The sequence below is a fragment of the Alexandromys fortis genome, unplaced genomic scaffold (assembly GCF_014885135.2).
Source record: "Alexandromys fortis isolate MF-2015 unplaced genomic scaffold, M_Fortis_MF-2015_v1.1 scaffold_14, whole genome shotgun sequence".
Classification (NCBI taxonomy): Eukaryota; Metazoa; Chordata; class Mammalia; order Rodentia; family Cricetidae; genus Alexandromys; species Alexandromys fortis.
Window position 1 is genome coordinate 13,035,840 of NW_026067910.1, and position 27,333 is coordinate 13,063,172.

General features: G+C 43.7%; 2 protein-coding genes across 4 annotated transcripts in view; one reads left to right on the plus strand and one right to left on the minus strand.

Moving 5' to 3' along the window:
- Positions 1-1,038, plus strand: part of Tpd52l1 (TPD52 like 1) — a 94,673-nt gene extending 93,635 nt beyond the window's left edge. For both annotated transcript variants that reach the window (XM_050138095.1, XM_050138096.1), the window contains one exon: positions 408-1,038. In XM_050138095.1, coding sequence (XP_049994052.1) covers positions 408-536 — 129 coding nt within the window. In that variant the 3' untranslated portion in view covers positions 537-1,038. The remainder of the gene's footprint in view (positions 1-407) is intronic.
- The window catches only part of Hddc2 (HD domain containing 2), a 47,156-nt gene extending 20,706 nt beyond the window's left edge, over positions 1-26,450 (minus strand). The window contains exons 1-6 of one of the 2 annotated variants that reach the window (XM_050138097.1): positions 26,321-26,450; positions 24,984-25,105; positions 23,395-23,497; positions 18,707-18,775; positions 8,753-8,891; positions 3,582-3,928 (exon numbers count right to left, since the gene is read on the minus strand). In XM_050138097.1, the coding sequence (XP_049994054.1) occupies positions 3,831-3,928; positions 8,753-8,891; positions 18,707-18,775; positions 23,395-23,497; positions 24,984-25,105; positions 26,321-26,389 (600 nt within the window). In that variant the 5' untranslated portion in view covers positions 26,390-26,450 and the 3' untranslated portion in view covers positions 3,582-3,830. Of the gene's footprint in view, positions 1-3,581; positions 3,929-8,752; positions 8,892-18,706; positions 18,776-23,394; positions 23,498-24,983; positions 25,106-26,320 lie in introns of those variants that run through there. The other variant, XM_050138098.1, reaches the window with a different exon arrangement.
- Between the last annotated feature and the right edge of the window lie 883 nt (positions 26,451-27,333).

Sequence of the window (27,333 nt, forward strand, 5' to 3'; positions counted from 1 at the left end):
GGGCTGGTCACTAGTTATGTCTCAAATAGAAAACCCAAGTATACATCATACAAGGATATTTATACATTTGTTAAAACTGGAAGAATTAATCGAAGATCCAATTTCAATTTGATTCAATCAATTCTCTAGATGAACAGAGACAGATGATGCGCATCTATAGACCTCAGTATATTCCTGCAGGGATTAGAATCTTACATGAAGATGAAATTCAAGTTTGGAATCCCATCCTAGAACTGAAAAGAATGACATTCTGGACCGTAAAGGAAACTTCTCTTGTGTCACGTGCCTCTGAGGGAAAATAGTTATCTCTGAACTGAAAAGTAATTAAACTTTGGCATTCTAAGAAAAAAAAAAGATATAAAAATGATGAAAAACTAACTGGATTTTGATCTACCTGCCCATTTCAGACGAAAGTAGGCGGGACAAACCACAGTGGAGGCAGTTTCGAGGAGGTCCTGAACTCCACGGCTCACGCCAGCTCCCAGAATGCTTCAGGAGGCCCACGGCAGACCCCGGATGAGGAGCTCCAGTGCTAGGTCCAGCCAGCCTGGGCTGCAGGCGGCAGATCTGCTTGCTCATCTGATTTGAAGACCAAAATCCCACTGGGAAACCAAGTTTTGATATTGGTTATTTAAACGGCCTCTCCCACCCAAAAGTTTAATAAAGTGATTTCCATTGGCATTTTCGTGTTGATGATGGACCACTTGACCATCACACCACAGTATTCACAGTGTCATCATTTAAAATGGCCAACTGGAGTAGGTTCATAATTAGTCATAATCCTTGTCTGTGGAACTCAATGTGTATTTCCCAAACATGCAGCTACAATTCTTAGCTTTGGTTTTTGCTTGGTCTCCATAACAATGTGCATGTCTTTGAGAACTGAGTTGTGTGCTGTCAAGAGGTGGCACTCTTTGAGACTGTCTCCCGCAGTAAGCCAAGCCACTACAAACGTCACCAAACTGCTTGTCATCTCTCTCACCTACATCAACTATGTACATTTATTTAAGTCATTAAAATAATCCACTTTAATGATGACTGGATCTTTGATTATTTTATTTTGTCAATGCTACTGAAGACTTAAAGTTGGTAGCAATGCTTCCCTAAGGGAATTTTTATATCCACTTTTACCCTGAGGAATGGGATAGACAGAAGTCATAAGAACAATTGCCGTCTAAGAATGCTGATTCTCAAATTCCCTCCAATCCACCTAGGAAGTCGCTACTCAGGTAAGAATATCTGAGAAGAGAACCCTAGGGGAAGGTGGGTTAAAACAAATTTTCAATTTACATGCTGTTCACCTGGATTAAAAGGCACCCAAATCACTGGAACCACCTTTTCCTTTAACATTGTAAACTTTTTTCTTCACAACGGAAACCTGTTGGCTGTTTGGGAGCAGGGATATAATCTATGGCACATTTGTATAATAACCCAAATAGACCTATTAACTAAAACAATTCAGTGTTATTTGAACCTGGACACTCATACTGTATCCGACCCAGGTTCCCAGCCTTGAACCTGGACTCACTCGTCATACCCACCACCACCAGCAAGTCTCCGTTCAAGATCACTGCTCCACACATTGAAACTCTAAGACTACACACATGAAAATCCTGAGTCCAATGTCATCTCCCATTATCCACAGGAGCAGTCACTCACCCAGAGCACAGGCTGTGAGACAAACTGACATTTTCCAAACACAAGGGAACAGAGAATAATGTCACAGCTGGAGAAATGCAAAGCACAGGGAAAACAGTGACCAAAATTATTTTTTTCTTGAATTCAACCCAAGAATAATTATTTACTCTGAATCATAATTGTAGGACTTGGTAGAAGACCAGTCTGGGCAGGCAGCAAGAATCCTCCAAGGAAAAGCAAAAATGTTCCAATATTGGTAGACATTGCTGATGGATTCAAGTTATCTTTCCTTACTGAGCTCCAGTGTGGTTTTTATTAAGATTTTAGTCACAGTCCCATTATTTTCTTTTTTTCCGAAATAAAGTTGACGTAAGGTCTCATTGTGAACTGCCCCTTTGCAGGAAAATGATAACTGAGGTAATGATGATGTAAACAGAGTAAGGCCTGAGCCAGCAGAGGCTTCCACAGCCTCCAGACTGCCCTGACTTCATGAGAATCTGTAGTGGGCACAGCACAGAAAATCTAAGCCCAGAAAAGCCTTTCCATGGAAAAGGCTCTGCTCACATATTCTTGAACTGTGTTTTGAGTTATTTTGTGAAAATTTCCAAACCAACAGAAAAGGCCCCACAATACTAATAGGTAGGCTTTTTTCTTAATAATAAGACCTTTAAAAAAACCACATTTTCACATTCTTTACTTTTCAACTCAGTCGATATTATACACATGGGTTGTTTTTGTAGAGATCATGTATCTTGCTTCGTGCAGACAGCGTATCCATGGATACTGCAGTTTCCAGAGAAACGCTACTTAGAATGTTCCACAGCAGCCTCAAAGGCCTCCTTCCATTGGAAGATGACATTTCCATTAGAAGGCTCATTGCTCATGCTGAATTACCAGCTAGGCTTGCAATGTATGGCCATCTTTTCCACACTTTTCGATAGAGTACACAACTAAAGTCATGCGAAAGGAATTATTCCCACCAATGAGAAATAAAGAAGAGAGATGAAGTTGGCAGATACCTACTTTTAATGCAATGACCCTGGCAACAACCATTCATAATTGTTATTATAACCAAGAAATTAAATCATAAAGAAATAAAAAAAGGGAAGGACACATGACATTGGAAAGAGTACAATGTTTTTGTTTTTTTGTTTTTCTTAGCAAGGTTTCTCTGTATAACAGTCCTAGCTGTCCTGGAACTAGCTCTTGTAGACCAGGCTGACCTCGAACTCACAGAGATCCACCTGTCTCTGCCTCCCGAGTGCTGGGATTAAGGGCGTGCGCCACCACCACCAGGCTGACATTGGAAATAGTATGCCCTAAAATACATCCTCAGATGATGATGCACTGGGAAGGAGGACACACTGTGAGCAGGCTTGAAAATCTACAGTCAGGGGCCTGAAGCACCGCACAGTAAAATTAAACATCTGGCTCAAGATGGGCATGGTGCCACATGCTAGTACTTGGGGAGGAGAAGAGACTAGGAGGGCCTTGACCAGCCAGAATGAAACCACCTCTCAAACAGCAACAGATGCTGGCCTCAAGAACATCTCACCTGGGTGAGGGCACAGGACTATCGTACACAGTAGTAACTGAACCCCAAGAAGAAGAATCTGTTCTGAAAAGTCATTATAATAATTATAATAATAATACCTGGGCAGTGGTAGCATAGGCCTTTAGTCCCAGTACTCAGGAAGCAGAGGCAGGAGGATCTTTGTGAGTTTGAGGCCAGCCTGGTCTACAGAGTGAGTTCCAAAACAGCTAGGGCTGTTACACAGAGAAACCCTGTCTCAAAAAACCAAATGAATGAGTGAATAAAAAAACAGTTAAAAAGTAATTATAGCTAAATGTTCTACCTTCCAATGAATCTGCTCTTCAAATAATATAAGCTAATAACCAAGCCTAAAGAAGGTAGTTAAAGACATCCAAAACTGAAGCCAAAGTCTGGAGTGTTTAATATTTATTTAATTCACAAAACACGCATTCTCCTCTCGAGCCTTCACCCATGGCATCTTCCTGACCACTTCCAGTTCGGTGGCTTCTTTTAGGACCGGGGTTATATCACACTTGTTGCTCAAGTCCAGACAACGGAAGATAGATTCTCATCTTGGGAAATCTTCAGAGCCACAGTAAAAAAACACGTTCCCATGAAGCAAAGAAGAAAAGTAGGGGAGCAGAGCCACGAAGTGCACTCAAGAGCCTGGCTCCGCAGAGGCCGAGGCTATGTTGGCATTTCTCTCTGCCTCCAGTTCAGAAACAAGCTGGACTATCTCAGGGTGACTGAATTTTCCTGGGGAAGGGGAGACATTTCTATATTAACAAGAGAAGACACACATTTCTTCAGTTTGACACCATGGCTATTGGGGGCTCTCTTCTGTGAACTTGGCCATACCTCAAAGCAGGAGATTCTGGGTCCCAGGAACAGGAAAAGGAGACCACTTTAGCCAGAGTGCAAGGATGAGAATCAGGCAAAGAACCATCATTAAGTCTCTCAAGATGTAGAGGAAACAGCACCAGGCAGTCCCTGAGTGTCTCTCCCAGGGACTATAGGGGAAGGTTGGGAGTGAGAGCCCAGAAGGCAGCGCCATCTCTTCCCTAACTGCAGTGAACTAAGGAGATACAGTTCCCACAGAGAAAATGGCTGGGTGGTGCTGGTGCCTGCCTTTAATCCCAGCACTCAGGTGGTAGAGGATTTCTGAGTTTGAGGCCAGCATGATCTACAGCAGAGTTCCAGGAAAGGCAGGACTATACAGAGAAAGCGTCTCAAAACAAAACAGAATAGAAAAGAAAACGGCCCACAGGAAGACCACGGTACAAAGAATATAAGCTCCCTTTGGTTAAGATCTCAAGTAGCTGATGTCTGCCATTGTCCCTGTTCCTCAGTCCTCCCCAGGCTTCGGTTCTGGACAGTGACCCCATCCTCATCTAGTATAAATCATTACAGACACCTAGTATAGGTGACCAGCTAACAAGCCCTGACTCCACTGACCCATGAGGCCCTCAGAGCCTTGGCCCCAAAGCCATTTCTCCAGTTTCATCTCCCACCTTTCATTTGTCACCCAGCCCGAAAGTCACAGACTCTGCTGCTCCCCAAAGCAATAGGGTTCAGAAAGCAAGGGCAGAGCTATGGTGTGAATCAGAGAAAACCCCCAAACTAGAGCCTGAGGTCCCCTTCAAAACTGCTGTAATAGGGCTGGCGTGATAACTCAGCAGATCAAAGAACTTGCTGCCAAGTCTGTCAACCTGAGATCCACTTCGGAGCCCACGGATAGAAGGGGAGAACCAACTCCCGAAAGTTTTCCTTAATTTCCACACATGAACTATGACGTGCCCCCATCTACTATCAAGTAAATAAATGTAATAAGCAATTTCAGTTGTAATAGATGCAATTTATATGTTTCCCATGCTTTTTTGATAAAACCTTTTTTAATTTCTTTCTTTTTTTTTTCTTTTTGTTTTTTCGAGACAGGATTTCTCTGTGGTTTTGGAGCCTGTCCTGGAACTAGCTCTTGTAGACCAGGCTGGTCTTGAACTCACAGAGATCTGCCTGCCTCTGCCTCCCAAGTGCTGGGATTAAAGGAGCGCACCACCACTGCCCGGCCCTTTTTTAATTTCTAAAATGAAAATATATCATTTGCCCTTCCCTTACCTTCCTCCAACCCTTCCCATGAACCTGACTTGCTAGCTCTGTCTTCATCTTTGCTCTTACATATATGTGCTTAGGAATGAGTCCTTTCCTTACACATCTGTTGCTGGGACACTGAGAAGTCATTTCTCCAATCGACTGATAGATTTACTAACTCTTTAATGGAAGCAATGCGCTACAGTGCAAACAGGAGACTGACTCTCCTTCAGCTGGCTGTTGACAAGCCACCGTCTCTCTGGGCTTAAGCTTCTTTCTCAGCAAAAGACAGGCTTTGAGCTAGACAACTCCATTCACATAGTTTGATGTTTTAAAATTCTACTTGTATTTCACTCTCTGTTTTTCCTCTGTGACTATAACAACTGAAGACAAATAACTGTAAAGCATAAAGACAGCACAAACATGGCCTGTGTGTTAAATTACTGTGAACTGTGCTCCTGGGAACCCAACTGTCACAAATAACATGGGCCAGCAAGCCATGGAAGTCAAATGCCAGATGGGAACCATTCCCGGCTCCGTGGCTTCTGTTATAACCACCTGATCCCACTTGATCCTACTGCTATCGTATTGTTAAAACAAACTCAGACAACACATACAGAAGGGGGAACGCCTCTAGCAGGTAGAGTTACAAGTTCGTGTCCTTGAAGGAAAAGGCAAACAGCTGCGCTCCAACTAGACCCAAACATGATGCGCCACCATCTGAAGCCATGGGGCCAAGCAATCACACACTAAGACTTCTAAAACTCTGAGCCAAAAGAAATCTTCATTGGAAGTTGGTCATCTGAGATGTTGTGTTGCAGTAACTGAAGCTAACCAAAGGACAGAGCCAGAGGGAGACCACAAGGTTGTAGCACACTGAGACCAAGTGCAGACTGAGCAAAAAGGGAACAATGAAGTCTCAGAGAGCGGATTAGGAAAGAACGCCGGAAACACGGGTAGCAGCAGATCCTCAGACTTTCTTGGTCAGCCAAAAGTGTCGGGAGGTTATGTTTTAGAAAGAGGAAAGCCAGGTGTTTTTAAAATAAAGATATCAGCCTAGGGTATAGCTCTGAAGCACTCACCTGGCATATACAAGGCCCCAAGTTTGATCTCCACTCCACCTCTCTCTGCCCCACCCTCCAAAAGATGAGCTGATGCCCATATGTACAGGAAAGGTCACAGTGACAGTCCAGTGTGAACTGACTTCCCTGTCAAGAGCAGAGAGAATAGGGCTGGAAGAAGAGAAAAAGAAACTTGCTGTCAGGGTGGCCAAGTGGACTAAGGCGCTGTGCTCAGAAACTTGCATCAGCTTCATGCACATGAAAATAGTATTTTGGAGATTAGTCTGTGAGCCAGGACTTTCATGAGTTTGGTGAGGCCACACAAGGGTCACGGCAGGTCAGAGAAAGGCCAGTCCTTGTAGCCCTCTCAGGGAAAATAGAGACTGGACTGGCTGATCCACCAGGACTCCCAGGAAATGGACAGGGAATTATATTGGAGGAAGCCATAGAACATCCATCTCCAACAGTGGGTGTGGCTGCTTGCTTTGTAAACGATCAAAATGAAGGCAGCCAACAGTGCAGGTGCCTCTCTAATCAGGTCCCAGGACTTCCTCCAGCATCCTCACACAATCCTATCTATCGTGTAGGTGCTGCTAATGTCCCCATTCTATACTGGATGATGGGATCTGGAGCTTCACACACGCCAGGCAAGTCCTCCACTACTGAACTCTATCCCTGGCTCTTATTTTTGAAAACAAGAGTCTTACTATTTAGCTGAGCCTAGATACAAACTGGACCCTTCTGCAGCTACCTCCTGGGTGCTAGGATTACAAGCATGCATAACACCAGGTTTAAGTATCTCCACTACAAAGAAAAGAAAACAAGACTCAAGGGCCTCAGTGGTTTATTAGATTTACATGGTTATATGTGGCATAAGCAAGACATAAACCCATGTCTCATGAGTCCACAGCTGTGCTATGAGGTACTGTAATGATGGTGACATTCACCTGGTAAGAGGATGTGGAAGTGTATCTAACTGTGCTTGCTGTCTTTGAATTGTTTGACTCCTGAGGAAGAAGCAACAGCTGCTAAAAGACATTTGACTATAAATGCTGCTGGAGTAAGCCAACCTATATATTTTGAAAATGCCTTGACTTCAAAATTTAAGTCAAAAGATATGTTCCTTTGGAGAAGAGATTTTGCTTTTGTTTGCATAGGAAATGAGAGGCTGTGGATTCATTCTGGATTAAGAAAAATAAGGTTTGATCAAGGAAGACCCACTGAAGAATCTCCAGTGGGAATGGGTGGCTCAGATGATCCAATGTTTAAGAGCACCTCTGTTGTAGTTTCCTCTACATCTATATCCAGAACAGACTTAAGACTGCTGGCAGAGATGATCCAGCCTCACAGAATACTCCAATCAGAACTTGCCTCAGTCTCAAGAGTGCTGGCCAAGATAATCCAGCCTCACAGAATATTCCAGTAAGAATTTGACCATAATCCTAAATTTTCTTTGGGTTCCCATAAGATTATCATACTCCCAATCAGCAGAAAGTAGCCTAGAAAACTATATCCACATTCCCAAAAAATGGATTATGGATGTTTTGAGTGTTGATTACAAGTTGTTATGGATAATGGTCAGGAAAAAAAAACTAAACAAAGATGATTAGATTCAGGGTTCGTATTGTGAAAAGAAAAATGGGGAAATGCTGTGGGATAATGATCTTGTATACTGTAAAGATTTGTCACTTGTATTGGCTTAATAAAACACTGATTGGCCAGCAGTCAGGCAGGAAGTATAGGTGGGGCAACCAGACTAGGAGAATTCTAAGAAGAGGAAAGGCAGAGATGCAGTTGTCAGTCAGAAGCAGAGGAATCAAGAGGAAGCAAAATGATAATGCCATAGTAAGAAAAGGTACCCAGCCATGTGGCTGAACATAGATAAGAAACATGGGCTAGTTGTAAGAGGTAGTTAGTAATAAGCCTGAGCAATAGGCCAAACAGTTTATAATTAATATAAGCCTCTGTTTATTTGATTGTGGGACTGGGTAGGATAGAAACTTCAGTCTACAAGTAAGACCTATTTTAAGTCACTCACTATTTCTATCTCAAAGCTTATAATTCTAAAGCACTAACAGATTAGAGCCATTTCCCATGCATTATCTCCCTCTGAAAAGCAATTCTGGACTTCAGAAAGGAGTTTTGGTTCCTATTTATCAGACAAGGCACAGGCTCTGAGATAGCAAGAGACCACCAGCTGGTAGCTGGCAGAAGCAGAATGTGAATATGTTGCTCAGATGTCAAAGTGGTGATGTCCTTGAGTGCCACTGACATCTCAACTAGCCATCTCAACATTTTCTTTTCAGATGTTCTTCTTGAAAGGTCAGAAGAGGGAACCAACAAGGGGTTTGCAACTTATGGACCATCAGTCCCCACACTAACATTGAGCCCAACTAAACCAACAACACTTATGAGTTTATGAGCATGATACCTGCTGTGGAATCATAGAAGTCTTGAAGCCTCCCAGGTTTATTCTCCATGTCTTCATATTCTGATGCCTGAAGGATCATTTCACACTGGTCCAGCTGCTTCACGAATCTGGCTTCTGCACTAGATTGGGTCTCATATTCCTAAGGAAAGGGATATAGAAAGGGCATGATTAGGCTGGGGAGTCTAGGAAATTTCCTATTTGAGTACCTGGAGTCAGAGTCACAGCTTAGGGAATGAGTGTTCAGTATCAACTGCATTTCTCCACTGTGTACTGATAATTAGAGACTCTTGACTTTAGAGCACAGTTTAGCACTAGGATATCACGCAAGATAACAGTCCACAGATGCCACCCAATGCTCTGGAAGTCTCTCAGATAAACACATCTTAAACACTTGCAAATCCTTCTCTTACTGTCTTGGTTTCAAGACCAACATTCTTCCCTTCCTTCCTTCCTTCCTTCCTTCCTTCCTTCCTTCCTTCCTCTCTCTCTCTCTCTCTCTCTCTCTCTCTCCCTTTCTTCCTTTCTTTCTTTCTTCCTTCCTTTCTTTCTTTCTTCCTTCCTTCCTTCCTTCCTTCCTTCCTTCCTTCCTTCCTTCCTTCCTTCCTTCCTTCCTTCCTTTCTTTCTTTCTTTCTTTCTTTCTTTCTTTCTTTCTTTCTTTCTTTCTGAGACAGGGTTTCTCTGTGCAACAGTCCTAACTGTCCTGGAACTCCCTTTGTAGACCAGGCTGGTTTTGAACTCACTGTGATCCATCTGTCTCTGCCTCCCAAGTGCTGGGATTAAAGTTGTGCACCACCACTGTCCAGGAAGATCAACATCCTTTTTTAAAAAAATGTATGTGCATGTGTGTCCACGTGTGTGCAGATGAACATGTTTGTTATTGATGTCCATCTTGTTTGAAAGAGACAGGATCTCTTATCAGCCTGTGGTTTGCTGTGTAGGCTAGAAGGCCAGTGAGCCCCGGAGGTCTGCTTGTCTCTGCCTCCCTGGACTGGAAACTGACTGCATGTATAATTTCTCTATACTTGCTTTTAGTCCGCCTGCCTGCCTATCTGCCACTCCCCTGCCACCCACTGTCTATCCCCTCTGTCTGTCCCTCCCTTCCTCCCTCCCTTTTCTCTAACACATGCTCTGGGGATCAGACTCAAGTCCTCATGCCTGTAAAACAAGTATGTTACAAATTGCCTTATCACCCCACTCTAAGATCAGACACTTTGGTCTACTTGAGTTGAGTAGAAGAAATCTAGTTAACTTCAAGATTTTTTTTTCATTTTACACTTCTCAAAGTTTGCATTCTCTCCTCATTTCACTCAGACTGCTTCTTCCTCTAAGCTAATTAATACCTTTGCTAATTACTTTTCATTACAAGTTTACCTGGAAATCTCTGTGCTAGAGCAGTTAAGTCCCCCTGGGTTATACCTACTGGGGACATTAGAATCTATGAATTTTATGTGTGTCGGTGGCAGGATATGGTGAATGTGGTGGGAGGGGAGGAGCCTTTTCACCTTTTCTCTTTGCCCTCTCCCCCCCACTCCTGAGTCACACAGGGAGTTCCAGAGGGCTTTCTTCTCCAAGCAAAATGTTCCACTTGCCACAAGTTCCAATTAAGTCTGCACAGGATCGTTCTATTAAGACCAAAGTATTCCCAACCGGTTTCCCGAAGAATCCTCATTTGCAATTCCACCCAGATGTGTTCAGATAACAAGCCTGTCAGGCTTTCTTGGCACGGACACATGGTATAAATCACTGAGGTTTCTTAGGTTGCATTCAAAGCCCTCTCCTTATAAAAGCAGCCATCTGAATTTGGGAAGAGCTGAATTTTACAAAGGGGGATCATTTAGACATGAAGCCCAATATATTTTGCTTTATCTCAAAGATACTTTTAAAAAATTACATTTTATTTAAGTGTTCATTCACATTCATAGTTATATCGTTCTATTAAGTAAATTCAAGTTCACAGTTTAGTCAAAGGAAACTGAATACTCTAAGCAAATCAGTGTAAAACTTCTTTTCTGCTCAAAGTGAGGGAAAAAAAAACCCTTTCAGAGTGTTAAGAAATATGGTACATTGTTGTGCTGGATAGTTCTTGACAGCTTGATACAAAACCAGGCCACCTGGGATGAGGGACTCCAGACTGAACTGACTCTATCAGAATGGCCCAGGTGCATGTCTGTGGGGGCATTTTCTTTATGAATGATTGAGAGGGCCCAGTCCCACTGAGGGTGGTGCTACCCCTGGGCAGATGGCTTTGGGTTGCATAAGAAAGCAGACCAAGCAAGCCTGTAAGCAGCTCTCCTCTGTGGTTCACGCCTCTGCTCTCGCTTCAGTTATTATCCTGACTTCCCCCAATGATGAACTATTACTAGACCATGTAAGCCAAATAAAACCTGTCTCCACCAAGTTGGTTTTACTGATTGGTATTTAAGAAAAAATAGAAAGCAAACTAACACAATTGATTGCATAGAGAATTCTAACAAATTTACAGAATATTTTAAACAACATGCAATCTGTTGGATTTGTCCCTTAAATAATTCATTGTAAAGGCATTCTCTAATTTTATCTTTCAGTAAAAAGGCATGGGGTCCGGGGGATGCCTCAGGAGTCAGGAGGTAAAGGTGCTGCCACCAAACCTGACGACCTGAATTTGATCACAGGAACACAAACGGTGGAAAGAATAGACCAACAACCATAAGTTGTTCTTTGACCTTCACATACATGCTGTGTCCTGCATGCGTGTGCACACATGCACATGGATAATAAATACATTTAATATATTTTTTTAAAGCCAGGGTTCAGCAAAGAGCACTATAAACCAAGCTCTCGGGGTGAGAAGTCTGATATTTAAAGAACCACAAGAGTGGTTTCTCACATCAGCCTGAGAGTCACAGGACAGAAGAGGAAAGAGAAAAAGGCTACAGATGGAAGTGAGGGTCTGTGCCTCCGGGGCCTGGGCTTCCTGTATGGAATCTCGGCTACTGCGCATCACCGGCATCAAGGCGCGGTCCAACAGGAAGAGGCATACTCAGATTTGATGCCCAGCAAGATCACTTTAACTTGTAGTATGGACAGCAGTTAAGTTAGAACCCGGGGAATCAGAGTCCAAGACTTTGTAGCATCAGCAAAAGTAAGATAATCACGGCAGCATGGCTAGGAAAATATGGGAGGATTTGAGAAATGCTAATGATGGAGTAAAATAAATACAACAAATCTATATGCAAGTGAGATAGCCCACCTGCATCCACGAGCCATGCTTAAGACCAGCCTCTGTCTGAAGAAAGCATTGCAATACAAGAGGGGCTCAAAATAGGCAGCGAGAGTTCTTAAGCTTGCAGATAGACACTGGGAAAGCAAGATCCTGTGCACCCTAGCAGGAGATGAACACGAGGAGCTACACAAGGACAGTCACCCCTGCCTGACCTTTGGGTCATCCTACCAGGACAGGGAGCCATGACAGCAAGAGAATCAAAACTGAGTATGGTAAAGGTTATCAAGACGGATAAAAAGAAAAGATCCTTAAAAAAAATAGGAAAGGGAAACCTAGTTGGGAAGTCCCTAAAAGCAAACCTCCATATTTCCCCCACAATACATAAAAACATGCACAACCAACCAACAACAACAGCAGTTACACTGGGGAGGCAGATCTGAACTGCATGTCCTTCCAAGAGTTCAGGAAATACGATTCCAAACTAAAATGAGCAACAGAAAAGCACATTGATCAGATGTCACATGAACTTAGATGGTAGAATGGGAAGTAAAGTCACACACCCCACATTCATATCAGAGAGACATTCTCAGATTTAAAACCAGATCAAACCGACCACACACTACCTCAAAAGAACTCACACACACACAAACACACACACACACACACACACACACTGTGACATTAAAGAACAACCTAGAAAAACATTAGAGATAAAGGTTATTTTAGAAAGAAATCTAAATGATGTGATTAAGAGCAACTGAGCATGATAAGTGTGCTGAAGTGAATTAAAGACAAAAATGGAGTTTAGAAATTAAGGTACAAAGGGTTTCCGAGATCTTGATAAAGATTGGCAGTTGGCAAAAAAAAAAAAAAAAAAAAAAAAAAAAAAAAAAAAAAAAAAGAAAGAAAAGAAGTAGTAGAAAAAAAAGAAAGCAAAACTAGACATCAATAAAACTTCTCTACAATTACTTTTTCCCCCTAAAGTATGCTGAAAGCACAGGCTGAATACCTAAGGAAATTAGCTCAGGATAACCAATAAAAAGATACATTCTAATAAAAATTACCAGACAGAAGAGAAATTCTTTAGACTCCTATATAAAGACAGAATCTGACACAGAACAACAACAAAAAAAAGATGATTAGATGTTGACAGCAATGCTTTAAGTCAGAAGAAAATGAGAGAAATATACTCAAATATATTCAGGAAAAGAAAATGTGACCTCGGGACTTTATATCCAGAGAAACTGAATTTTATGGATTACAAAATAAAAGTACAGAGAAGCTGAGTAAAATATAAGAAGTTAGAGAACAATGCTCTAGCAGCCCTTCCACAGAATCAACAACAGACAAGACTCAAAAAAGCAAACTGCTCAGGAGTTAACAAATACTAGAAGTCAGCGGTCTGGGTGGCACGTACTGGTGTGAGGCAGACGTAAGGCCATTTCTGCTGCCAAGGAAGTCATCACATCCAATCATATTTTCTCACCTTTCCTGTAAGAACTGCAAGCAAAGAGTCAATGAGAGTCAAACACAAAACTATATAAGCTGCAAAATGAAAACCATTAGAATACTACCTTCCTGCAACCTCCAAGGTTGAGAGGGTACAAGCATAAAGAAAAAGCAGTTATTACACACTGCCTCTGCTCTAGAAGAGGAAGGATCTGGGAGGAATGAGGCGGACTAAAGTCTCATGTAATAGCCAACTGTAGTCTCGGACAATTTGTACTCTGAGGGTTGAAAAGAGTCACCTGAGTAGAGTGTACAATCACAAGGACAGGTCACACGTGGCAAACCATGTTTTCCCACAGAGGCCTATGAACAAATAGCAATAACTAGCTATAATGAATGATTTGAAGTAGACTCCCTCCTTCCACTTCACCCGAGAGGGGCAGAAAACACATTCCAAGACCAATTCTGTGCTTTGAAGAAACTGAAGCCAACATGACTCTTGTCTTATTTTCTTAGCGTTTTCTCTCAGGTACTGAGAGTTCTCATATGAGTTCATGTACGTCTTGAATGGGCACAACACCCACCTACCATGTTGTCAAAAGGATCCAGCCTAAGTTTAATTAGTTGCTAACCTGTATCAAATAATAGAAGACCTCAGCAAAGAGTATGCAACTTTTTTTTGGATTCAGTAGATAAGAATTTTCAACAGATAATTTGAAATACAAAGAAATAAATGAAGGGAGATACTTTAGATTCAAAGAGATCTGAAGGACATATTAAGTTTAAAAAATATACACAAGATTGAAGCACAACATCCAAGGATGAATGCTAAGATGAAGATGGCATCCAAACAATTGCTATGAAAATGAGGGTGGTGGTTATTACAGCGGGCAGGGGACTGAGAGGCTGGGAGATGGTTCGGGGATAAGAGTGTTCGCTGCTCCCATAGGAGGATCTGAACTTGAACCCCTGAAGATCTTACGTGAAAAGCCTATCACAGCTGCAGCTGAATGTATCACATCTGTAATCGCAGTGCTGACTCAGGGTGGAGACAGGAGGAAGTCTGGGGCCTACTGGCTGCCAGTGTAGCTCCAGGTCAGGGGGAGACCCTGTCTCAAGGAAATAAGGTAGAACGCAATAAAGCAGGACACATGGCATCCTCCTGTGGTCTCTGCAGATGCACTGACAGGTATACACACACCTCTATATCACACACACACACACACACACACACACACACACACACACATATAAATGGAAGGATGAAAGACAAGCAAGAATGAATATACCAGAGACCTGAGGGATGAGCTGCAGGCAAAAGAGGACTTGCTGGGTAAGCAACACAGAAGCTGCATGGAATTTCAGCAAAAGCAGTGACAGGTGGCACACTAGCAGTCAGTCACACTGCAGCGAACTTCAAAGAACAGAGTTGGGGAGTATGGGCAAGTCTTTACCTGCTTAGTTATGAAGGAAAGTAGAAAAATGTGGCAAGTGGGGAGATCTGCTTCAAAAAAACGTTACACAGACATAGACCTACAAACTCATACAGAGCTAAGAAAGTCCACATCTATGCAGCCTCTACTTCCTTAATTAAAAGCAAACAAGAACAGAAGAGACGATCTGCTATAAAATGGAGAGAGAGGTAGCAAGGCAGGTGGTTGAAGGGAGCAATGAACACCCCAGAGACAGAGAGGGAGGTGCCTGAGCCTCTTCAGGAACGTGGCTCTAAGGTGAGAGGCTCCCACACAGCACTCTGCCACCTGCAGGTGGACTGGAAAAGGCAAATGACCCAGTGCCTCAGCTAGGGTTTCCTAAGCAGCAGGACAAAAAGGCAGCCCTAGGTCCCGAAAGCTGAGGAGAAAGGGAGGAAAGTCGGGAATGTTGGCTCCGAGGTGTGAGTCTGCCTTCCTTCCATACCCTCCTTTCTCTGACCTCCTGGTGGCTTTTGCTCCCGAGTCCCAGGAGCCTGACATTGTTCTACTCTACTCAGAGGATACATGAGAAGACATTTGTAAAAGGAGAACAAGTTAACCCAACTGCATTTCCAAGTGACTGACACCTGACAGTACTGGGAGAAAATTTCAGGCAGAAGAGAATGCCTGGATGGGCAGTTGGTTAGGTGGGCATTTAGTCTGGCACGCTGGACCCACGTGTGCTTTGGGGATCCAAGGTCATTCTCTAAAATGCAGTGCAGGTGGTGGGGAGACAGTCAGCTGTGATGTCCTCACAACACAGCACAACCACAATCACAGCTGCCTGTGGTGCTTTCAGACACGAGCAAAATGGACACACTTCCTCCTGGTTTACTGAAACGTCATTCTATCTCTATGGTGAAAGAGATTACAATCCTGAACGTTTAACCCCTTAAACCTCTGGACTGGCAGGTGTTTATAATGCTGAACAGCTGTGGTGACCACGCATCAGTATCAGCCTCCTGGTATTTTCTCTGCAGCTAGTTATTGCCCTAAGCTTTGATCTAGGTACCAATTTCCTAAACCAACATCAGGACTGAAGGCAGACAAGATAGTGTGTGTGGATGAGAGACAGGGGCGAGAACTCACCATGTTCTAAACATTTTACACTAATTACTTTAACCCCCATGTCTATAGACTGCCATATCACAGATGGAGAAATTAAATTGCCCTAAGTCATATAGGTAATAACTAAGAGAACAAGCATGTGGACACTGGCAGTAGAATACCAAAATCCATAGACTATCATTGCCTAGGCATTAATTACTATGTCTCCTATTGTGCCGAAAAATCCCTGTCTGCCCGGGACCTTAAATGTGACCTATGACTGTAACTTATATAGAAACAGGGTCTCTGCGGAAGTGACTGAGTTGTAATCTAGCCCCAATCCAGGAAGCTTGGACACAGATACAGACAAATAGGGACGTCACCACGCAGCTGGTGGGTGGGAACCGGAACAAGCAGGGAATGCCAAGGACACCAGTATTCTTTGATAAGCTCATCCAGTCAGTGTATGACACGTACAAGATGGAAAAAACCATTACCTATTTGGGAGGTATCAAGCGTTTTATATCTCTTCAAGTCAAAAATTCTAAGTAACTGCAATACTTGACTTGGAAGATACGATTTTTAAACCTGTAGAATTTGCAGTAAGATTTCCAGTTCGTTGCTGGTGACTAAGAAAATAACCGTATAGATGCTGCCATTGTGGTTAGAACAAAGAGAGGCAAAGGCGGGCAGATTCTTATGAAGCTTCCCAAATTTTGGGAGTGTTTTGTCCTTAAGAGATAATGGAATTCACTTCACAAACTCACGCCTCTTCTTTTTCTCTGCATGGATGATGCGCAGCCTTACTCTGTTACCTGACCTAATGGAGCATGCTTCCAATGCTACACGAAATATATACTGAGACATTCCCCCAAAGAACCCTGGCATACTGTAACGGACACCTTCTGCAGCAGCTCCAATCTAAACTCCATGCACACCATCCCTGACTGAATTCTCCTCACCCGAGGTAATTATTAAAGGTCCACAGTGTCTCAGCAGACTCTAGCAATTCCTTATTTTAGAACACTAATACATGGAGTGCATACAATAGACGGCCTCTAGCAAGGAGCCTAAGGCGGCACTCAGAAATCAAACCTATTTATCCGCTAAAGCCACTAACTTTCACTCGGTAAGGGATGAATGATGACTCAAAAAGCCCATGGTAGTTGAGGTTCAATTCTGCTTATAAATAGACTGAGATCAGACGAAGGATTTTAAAACCTAGTTTTCTTAGTTGTGGATGAGCAGGTGGACCTGTAGGACTCTCGTTTCCTAGAAGAAAGACAGACTAACTAGAATGAAGTAGCTTACCCGTGGGTGTTCAGGCTCGAGGCTCTGGTCCCTGTGTTACACCCCACTGCCTAGAAAGACTGACTTCACCCCACATTTGAGTCAAACCACTGCAAGGACAGGGCACTACCAACTCTGATGCTGCAGACCATGGGGTGTCTAGGGAAAGTTCAGGGTCCAGTCCTAGACGCGTCCCATTTTCCTCCTGAGTGACAATCTGATTCAGCATAGGAGGGAGTGGGAAGATATCTTCAGGAAAGACAGAGAAGGATCCCGGATAAGGGAATGTGATTCAGAGGACAGAGTTGTCGGAGAGGGATTGGATGGAAATGAGAGGCGATTGGACGGGAATGGGAGAGTTGACAGAGGGCATTGGGGAGGATGAAGAAAGGGCTATCCAAGAGCAGGAAAGAGGGCAGGCTGAGGGGCTCCATCAAGGAGAGGCATTGTGCTCTGGACAGAGGAACCAGTAGAAAACAGAAAGAATGAAAGAAAACATTTAGTCCTGCTTTTTCATCATTCCTGCCCTTTCTTTTCAGCCTCGTGCACCCTTGGGTGAGCCCAGCCTACGCCTTTTACCTTGATTTCACTCTGTTCTTTTTTCCCACCCCAAGAAAGGGTTTCTCTGTATACCAGCTCTGGCTGTCCTGGAACTTGCTTTGTAGACTGTCTCCCAAGTGCTGGGATCAAAGACATCGCCACCACCACCCGGCTTCACTTTGTCCTTTTAGGGATGGACAACAGACTCAGTAAAAGAACAGTATTCAAGGTCTCAGATCTACAACTCGGTACGATGCGATTAAATCTCAGTTATAAACTCTCCCAAAGCCATGGATCCAGAGGACGACTTCAGCTATCATCCCTCAGATGTCATTTGCCTTGTTTTAAGAGTGTCATTCGCATTTTAAGAATCAGAAATGGCGGCTGGGTAGATGGCTTAGTCAGTTTTCCTTGCAGGCAAGAGCACCTAAATTCAACTCCAGGACCACGTGAAAAAGCTAGCCAGGTAGCACATGCTTGTAACCCCAAGGTGGATGCGGTAGGGGGCCATGTGAATCCCTGGGGTTCAGAGGCCGTTGGAGACCCTGTCCCAAAAACAAGGTGGGGGACACCTAAGGAATGACGGCCTAAGGTTGACCTCTGGCCTCCCCACTCACTCATACGCGCATACACACATGCACCTATACACAAAGCAACATGACGTGAACATGAATGCGAACACAGAAAAGAATTAGGTGTGGGTACACGGCTGTGAACAAAGAAGTCGGAAATACAAGCAGTGTGCGCCAAGAGCCGCAGTGAGTGCTGGGGTGGTAAGAAGAGCAGCAACAAAGACAACGAAAAGTTTCTGCCAGCACAGAGAGATTTCTGTAGCAGCTGAGGGACAAAACTACAGTATAGAGACCGTTAGTACAACCTTTGCAACGAAAGCACGGATAAGCCATATAAATTCAGTAACAGTTAAAAAAAACCAGTCTAGTATGTATACTCACTTCCCAGAGTTCATAGAGCTCCTTCCTGAGGTCCTCTGGCAGCAGCTGGGTGATCTGCTTCATAGCCTCCTGAAATAAGAAGCCATGAATTCCATTACATTCGCCTTCATCGAAGTCAGTATCTAAGCCTACAACTAGCCTACAAAAGCCAAACAAGGGACCCAGATTCCTCAAAATAACCCCAGTAGAATAAGCAGGCCTTTACGGGTTCCAGTTTTTTTTTAAGTACTATATTCATTTTCTGTTATTTTCATTATTGCAGAAACTTAAAAGCATCATATAAAAAGTTAGTCATTGTCATTGACATAACAGAAGTCCCAATTCTTGAGGTACGCAGATTCCCAGAATGCACTGCTGAACACAGACCTCCCTATAACCTCAAGAGGCTGCCCAGATGAAGGCGCTGTCCTATCCTCTAATTGTCCACATAGTGTCCACAACAGGACAATGACCAGAGGGGTAGAGTGACCGTGTCCCCAGCAACCTTTTGAGGGGATGTCCTTGCAACTCATACCTGGCCACGCTGGGCCTTTCCACGATGTATCCAGCAGTCTAAAAATGCCTTTGTTACCATAAGGAGCCTGAGAGGTATCCAAAATCCAGAGAGAGGAGAATGAAAGGATAAGAGGTGTCCTTTGTAAATACTTCTAAGTCTCCCGTGGTGTCCTCAGTTTCTCCCTTGGCTTCAATCACCCTAGTATTTTTCCAAATAGCACATTTTTAAGGTCAACTAACTTACCAATGGCCGTCTACACCTTCACTATCTCATCCTGTTTAGCCCTGACTCGACTCTACTCAGGTGTTAACAAGAGGTCAAACTCTTTGAAAAGAATAAGCTATAAGCATCAACTTCAGTAATAGCACTGTCTTATATAAAATAAAATGAGTTGGAGAAAAGCGATGAAAAGAAAATGAACATTTGTGTTGATATTTATACGGTATTGGAAGGCAAAACGTCTTAGAGCATACATCTGTGTCTACAGCAAGCAGTATATGCCAGTACTAGTAATATGCTCTTACAAGTGGCACGACCATCCAGAGAGGCCGCTCATACAGCTGGAATGTCACACCATGGAGAAGCATAGAATGGATTTTACACTTGCACTTCTTGTTCCTTTATTGTAAACCTCAGCAATATACTTGAGAACACACATTTTTGTAAATTGTCTTCATACACAGATTACTTTTGACTATACTATTCCAGAAATACATTTATTTCTTGCTTAGTTTTTCCTCCAAATACATTTGTATACAGCTTGTATACGGAAGTCCAATCTTCTTGTCCCTGGAGAAGACTGATCCTGGCCCAGCAGTTATTAATTGCCTATAGCTCTTCCTGTAGAGGTGAGGGCTTGTGAGATTTGGCTGCCTAAACAAGACCCCCACAGTAACACTAGCTGAGAATTACATTTTAGAGAGCTCTCAGTTAATATTCCTTGTTTGACGGCTTATATCACAGAATCATGCCCACCTTAAAAAATGCTATCAACCTCACTGAAGATCCTCGTCACGGGCCAAGACCTCACTTCTGTACTTTCAAGGTGTCATTCAGCCGTACATATTGGGTGACAATGCCCTTAGCTTCTTCCTTTGCTAGCAAATCATGCCAAGAATTTGCTTCCACTGAACTGAGAGCAGCTCTCACGAAATCCACAAGTCTCTCTTATCTGTTTCCCGGCAATCACCTGCAAAGCTTGTCCTTCAAACCCTGACACGGCTGAGTGGTATGGTGGCTCACTCAGATTCTAGATCTAGACTGGTCTTAAACCTTGGCTTGGCATTCACTAGCTGAAGATCCTGGACTAGAACACTTAGCCCTTTTGTCTTGTAGTTTCCTCATTTGCAAGGTGGCACCTTCCTAAGAGGGTTGCATGGTCTGAACGTGGGCACACACAGTCCTTATAAGTCAGCATGAGTCCTCAATACATATTCACTTTGAGTTTTCACTTTCTCGACCTTCCAAAGACTCCCGTAATGAAGGAAGGCCTATTCTCCTTTCACCCAGTTCGTTAGCCACTTTGTCCCTCCCAGATACAGGAATAGAATGACTCCACAATCTATTTGAACAAGTTTCTCTCTCTGCAAAAGAGCATATAGCTGGCCACTGCTATATCAGCATATAAGTCCAACCCCTTAATCCTCATGATGCCTGTTAAGGCAACACTGGCGAGCTTGGGTTATAATAAAAGGTTCATGTTATCGTGGTGGAGGAAGGGGTTAGACACAAGCGTTGCTTTTGGCCCCCTTTCCAAGTTCTGTCTTCTCTGCCCTCATTCTGCCTTTCATCTTAATATCAAATATCTTCTATAACAGTCATCCTCCAGTACACCAAGTAGTCATCCGAAGTCCCCCCACCCCCTCAACTTAAATCCTGGCCAGCCACTCAAGAAATTTCTGGGCAAATGATGCCTCTGGTTCACATTATGCATGTTTCTCCTGAGGCCAAGAAGCCTTCATTTAATTATCTTAATGCATGGCTCAGAGAGCTGAATTTTGTTCATAAACACCATCTGTATAAGGAAGCCCAATCTTCCCGTGCCCAAACCCAGATTGACTGCAGGAAGACATAAGGGCGGACCAGCTCTCTTCAGGCCCCGGGGTTTCTCAGCCAAGAATTTGACGATCCTAAAGACGTTTTCCTGGTCCTTCTGCCTCTGACATTTATTCCTCTGAATCAGCAGGAGTGGGCAGCAGCAAGGACAGCTGGGGCCAGAAACGCTTGTTTCCTAAGCAGAATGCGGCAGGAAAAGAGACAGCAGGACCTTGTGATCCCGCCTCGGGGTGACAGGAATCAGGACCCAGCCGGTCTGCAGAGTTGCAGGTTTCTCCCTCTGTGGTTGCAGTTCCTTGACAGTGTCTGTGGTTCTTTTCCAGAAGTTTCTGGCATGCTCTTCTGTGGAGAAAATCCTCGTGCACTGTCAGAGGGACAGCATATCTCTTCTCTGTCATTTCCCGTGTCTGCTCCTTGGTCTAAGGACACGGTTTTCACTCTACATCCATACTCCTGTGGAAATAGAACCAACATCCTCCAGCCAGCTTCAGGAACGAGGAGATTTTTTTTTCTTCATCCTCTTCACCCAGGTGACACTTCATTACCCGTTATTTTCTGGCTAAAGTACCGATTCCTCAACAGCTGAGATTACAGCAGCTTGCTTTCGTTCTGTGTGCATTCTGTCAAGCAACCTAATAATTCTTTTTCACAACAGTCTAGACCTACATGGAGAAATATTTCCTTCCATCATGATAAACAAGCTACATTTTGGACCTGTGGGTCTTCTGTTTTTTGTTAATTTCATTGGTTGAATAAGGAAACTGCCTTGGCCTTTTGATAGGACAGAAAATTAGGTAGGTGGAGTAGACAGAACAGGATGCTGGGTAGAAGGCAGTGTGGCAGACGCCATGAAGCTCCAGCCCAAGATGGACATAGGTTAGAATCTTCCTGGTAAGCCACGACCTCGTGATGACATACAGATTATTAGAAATGGGTTAATTAAAATGTGAGAGTTAGCCAATATGAGGCTAGAAATAATGGGCCAGGCAGTGTTTAAATGAATACAGTTTCCGTGTAATTATTTCAGGTGAAAACTAGCCGGGAAGCCGGGTGGCGGGAAGCAGTCCATAGCTCCTTTTCCAGAAGAAGAGGGATGGGCCTTATACGACCACCAAGGTGCCCATATTTTAGGGTGGGTTGGAACCTAAATTAGCCCCACTTCTTTATCAACTCTTCTTGCTTCTACATGAGCAAACGCCCTATTGGCTACTTAGCTCTACTCTCCATCAGCTCGGAAAACAGTTACTTAACCCTACCTTCACTATTAAACCACATCACTAAAGGCGTCCTCACTAAATAACTTAGAACCAATCTTAAAGGCTTCCAAGAAGTCATTTGCAGTAATGGTGGTGCTGAAATCCACTCCTTCAGTTTCAAAGGACGAAAGAGCGAGAAACGGGGAGGAAGAGATAAAGGGGAGACTTCTTCATGGGTTTTTCTGTCTCTGCCTCAACAAAGTTTTTTTTCAGCCCTGTGCTCACCACTGACCTTCATTTAATATCTCATCCATGCCATTTATTTCCATGAATGCCAATGCTTTCTTTCACTTTTTAAATTTCTAGCCTCTAAAGGACTAACTTAAAATTTACTAAATAGTAATTATAATACTAAATATATTTGTGATTTTGAGAATCTCTCTTCGAATAGTTTAAGGGTGTGTGTGTGGGGGGGGTAATTTCCGCAAACAGACTTAACCCCCAGCGGCTGGTACTACCCTAACGAAAGCCAAGCCAGCAAGAATTGAAGCCACCATGACTATTTGTTCCTGTGTCAAACCAGGCGAGAGCAGGGGTGTTGCCATGTTCTTATAGAAATCAATGCTGAGAATCAGCTAAAATCAATTTGCTGGCCAAGAAGTCCTTGCTTAGAGAAGTCTGAAAACAGACGGTACGAGTAACACCTCAAGGCTCTCTTGAAGACCTCCTCTCACTATAGCCACCAATCCTAAGCTGTTAAGTACCACAGTGTGTACAGACTCAGCTAGCTGTCTATCATAGGATGAGTTCCATGGCAACACCTTGGCCCTCAAACTCTAAGAACATCTTCTCCGACCTTCCCCGTTTTCCAACAGGGCTAGTGAATTCTCTTCACTTCAGCGAAGGGTTTTCCTCATGTTTTTTTGCAGATCAGCACCAACCTCTTCTCGCCTATGCTTTTCTTCTTTGGGGATGTTATCTGCTGGTGCTATGTCCCCAACGATGCATTCTGCCATATCGTGAACCAGGGCTAGGCGTATACATCTGATCAGGTAAGAAACGTTGAATAATTACACAAAATTACATCCACTACAAGTTTCTTTCCTATACTATTTTTAAACTTAATGTGTTTTTTCTTTCTTCCCCACTCATAGCCTAATTTAATACAATATTTTCTAAAGTAATTATATTCTACCAGCCCACATTAGTTCTGAATCAAATTACTTTTGAATATTTAACACAACACTTGAGAGTATAGAGCAGACTGAATTTTTTAAATGGTTGATTTCATAATTCTCACTTTAAGAAGTTCCTAATTTCAAACCACAAAGCCAGGAGACATTTTACAAAAATTTAGAATTGAGTATTTCCTCCAATGTCCTAATGCCAAAAGGATCTATATATAGGGTGATGGGTGAAATCGAACAGATAGGGCTTTAAATGTGGCTACCAACCTTACTAGCTACAGGAAGTTTACCCGATTATGTACTTAACTTAAATGCTCCCTTTTGCTGTCCTTCATTTTATCATATAAAATGGATAACAGGGAGATACAGCTTGTAGAATACTAGTCTACCAATCATCAGGCCCTGAGTTGGATGCCTAGCATCAGAGAAAGAGTATGAAAGAATACTTCATAAAGGAGATACAAAAATCATATTTCATTAACCATGTTCTTGCTCCATACTAGTCATTTAACACATGGCTACCCTTATTAGTCTATGACAATAACCATCAGAATGACAGAGGCAAGCAATGAAGTAGGTGTCCCAGGAGGGGAAGGGCACAGTCAACAAAGACCTTGAAGCCTCCAGTTTCTTTCTAGTCCAGTTCAAACTTCAGACTGAGTTCATCTCAAACTGACTTCATTTTGTTTGGGGCTTTTTTTTTTTTAATGCCAAAACTCCTCTACATTCTGGAAATACCATCTGTAGAGCAACAGGACTCCCCAGGATCACTTTGCTGTAGCCAGCTTGACTGTTTTCTGTGTCTCCAAAGTACTTTGCTTTCTCCCCACCAGGACTTTGATTGTGGCTCCTCTGTGTGTAGCCCTCTACAACTTCTCGACTTGTGCCAACTCTTTAGAAAGAACGCAGCTCAGTGGCCATCCCATCCACGGAGATCATGCAACAGCAGGAGAGCTCCCCACTGTTAGAATAACTGGCTAATTCCCTCCCCTACCTTATTCTGTGATTTTCACTGAAGCCACAGCAAGCCTGGGCAATTCATTTGCTGTCTTCTATGTAAACTCTTGCCCTGTGGTCCCCAAGCATTTTAAAGGGGTGCCTCGTTTAAAACAACCTCAATAGCATGGCCTCACAAATGGCTACCACTATTCATAAAAGCAGCTAGTCCAAAAGCAAAATAAATATGAATGCAAAGACACAATTTTACACAGACTCACCTTCAAGGCCCTACTTTCTTACTTATTTCCACTGACACCAATGCGCATGCTCTAACAACAGAAAACCTACTGTAGTTTGTAACTGAAGCAATCCTCACAGAGTCCAGAGACTGTCACATAACTTACCGATCCTTGTTAAGGAGGTCATCTCTGGTCACCATAGCCATAACCGCCATCCGGTACATGTGATCTGACACACTCTCTGGCTTTTCCACATTCCTGTATACCCAGCCCGTCCGTGGGACTCTCTAATAAAGAAGATAAAGAATTAAACAAATACCACTACTAGAAACGACCACACGACCAATAGATGCTCTTCAAGAAAATGTCAGGGGATGACCACAGAGTCAACCAAGTCATGGTTTCAAACCTATTTTTATTTATATAAGGCCGATGGTGGTGGCGAACACCTTTAATTCCAATACTTGGGAGGCAGAGGCAGGCGGTTATCTATGAGTTCGAGGCCAGTCTGGTCTACAGAGCAAGTGCCAAGACAGGCTTCAAAGCTACATTGAGAAACCGTGTCTAGAAAAACAAAAACAAAACAAAAAAAATGCTTTATTTAAACTAACCATAGTGATCCATACATCTGAAATCAATCAAACTAGTGAGTGAGCAAAATGCAATTCACAGTATACTAAAGTTCAATAGTCATCACTGCGCTACTGAAGTGTAACGACGGGACAATACAAAGATTTCGAAAGAAAGGCAAAACTGGTGGTAAGCCTGGTGCTGCAAACCTGGGATCCCAGCACTCAATAGGTGGAGACCCGAGTTCCAGGCAGCCAGCTGTACTACCAACCTCTGCTCAAAACAAGTACTTCTTAATTAGGAAAAAAACGGGGCTTTGCTTTGTTATTTTTCCTAACTACAAGAGTAGTAGATTTTTGCTATCCCAAAACCCATTTCACAGAAGAAAACAGTAGCATGTTTTGTACATAAACACGTGACAGACTGCCCAGATCTGACACAGAAGGAATACAGGAATTTCTGCCATGGTCAAGACTTTTATTTGGAACATGATGTGATCATGCGAGTCTGCACTTTCCCTGGGAGTTCCATGCTTCTAAAAAAAATCACGATAGTAGTCACAGTTTCAGGGAACCGGTGATCTGGGAACATAGGGGACTCTGCCCAAGCTCTGACAGGCTAGGGCTGATACACGCTGACACTGTGTTACAGACACGATCGCTTCCGGAAGTCACTGCGACAGGGGAAGGTCTCCACTGCTCACTGCAGGGCTCGGCTGCACGGGTAATGGGCGCCGGGACCAGAATGGGCGGCGCCCGGCCCGGAGCTTGCACAGGTTTTGGGTCCCGCCTCGGCCTTCAGCTTGGTCCCCGCCAGCTCCTTCCCAGCACACCCAGGCCGCGCACTGCGGGGTTGAGAGAGGGGAGGCTGCGGGGGGACGGAACCTGAGCCCGAACCGCCGCATCCCGGCCAGGCCGCGCCCGCTCGCTCACCTTAAGCTGCCCCACCAGCCGCAGAAAACGCAACAAGCTGACTCCGTGTGCGGAGGAGGCCGAAGCCATGTTGAAATTCACCTGAACGGTGGCCCGCAGCAGATCCTGTCCCTTCGGCTCCTCCCCTCCCTTCGGCTCCTCCCTATCCCGTCCGGGCCCCTCCCCGCCCCCCTCCGGCTCCTCCCCACCCTCCTTACTTCCTCCCCCGGTGGACCATCTTATTTCTTTGGATAGCTAGGGCTTGGACTTTGCATGGTCGGTGATAAAGCAACCCTTGTCCACTTTCAACTGCATGGTAGTTCGATGCTAAGAGCATAAGGGCCTGAGGAGGAAGAGGTTGGATATTGCCTGCAAACCTTGAACTTAGAAGTTCAGGGTCTGATTGGCCTGAAGTGCTAGCTCTAAGGAGCTCCACTTACAGGTCATATATCCACCACCATTTAACAGAAGCACTGGGTACAACTATGAAGGCGGAAATGAGTGGCAGATATACCAGGAGACTTTGGCGGAGGCAGAAAATGGGCTAGGATCACAACCTCTTAATACCTCAAGTACTGAAGCATCCCCCCCCCCCACACACACACATAAATGTTGGTATAGAGTAGATTCCGTGAACAGAACCCAGTATTATAGTCAGCTCCACAGTGGACTTTGAACGTTGGGGTATGGTGTAGTGATGGAGCACAGCAGGCCCGAAGCCCCAAGTGATCTCCAGCAACTGAGGGCCGGTGAGTACTTTATCACTGTTTGGATTTCTATAAAATAAAAGCCCAAGCTTCAGATGCCAACACTCACCATGCTGCCTTGCTATGCTAAGTTCTTGTGTTGAAGACCCCATTCCTATTTCTATTATTGTCCCTATCTGCTTTCTCCCGATAGATCACGCCAGTAGGAACTCCTCAGTGTGCCCCCCAGAGTGTTTTCAATCTGAAGTCATCACAGTCAACATGCCTGTGAAGGTGGCTCTTCAAATTATAAAACCTGTCTGGACATAATCCAACAGGACTCCAGTG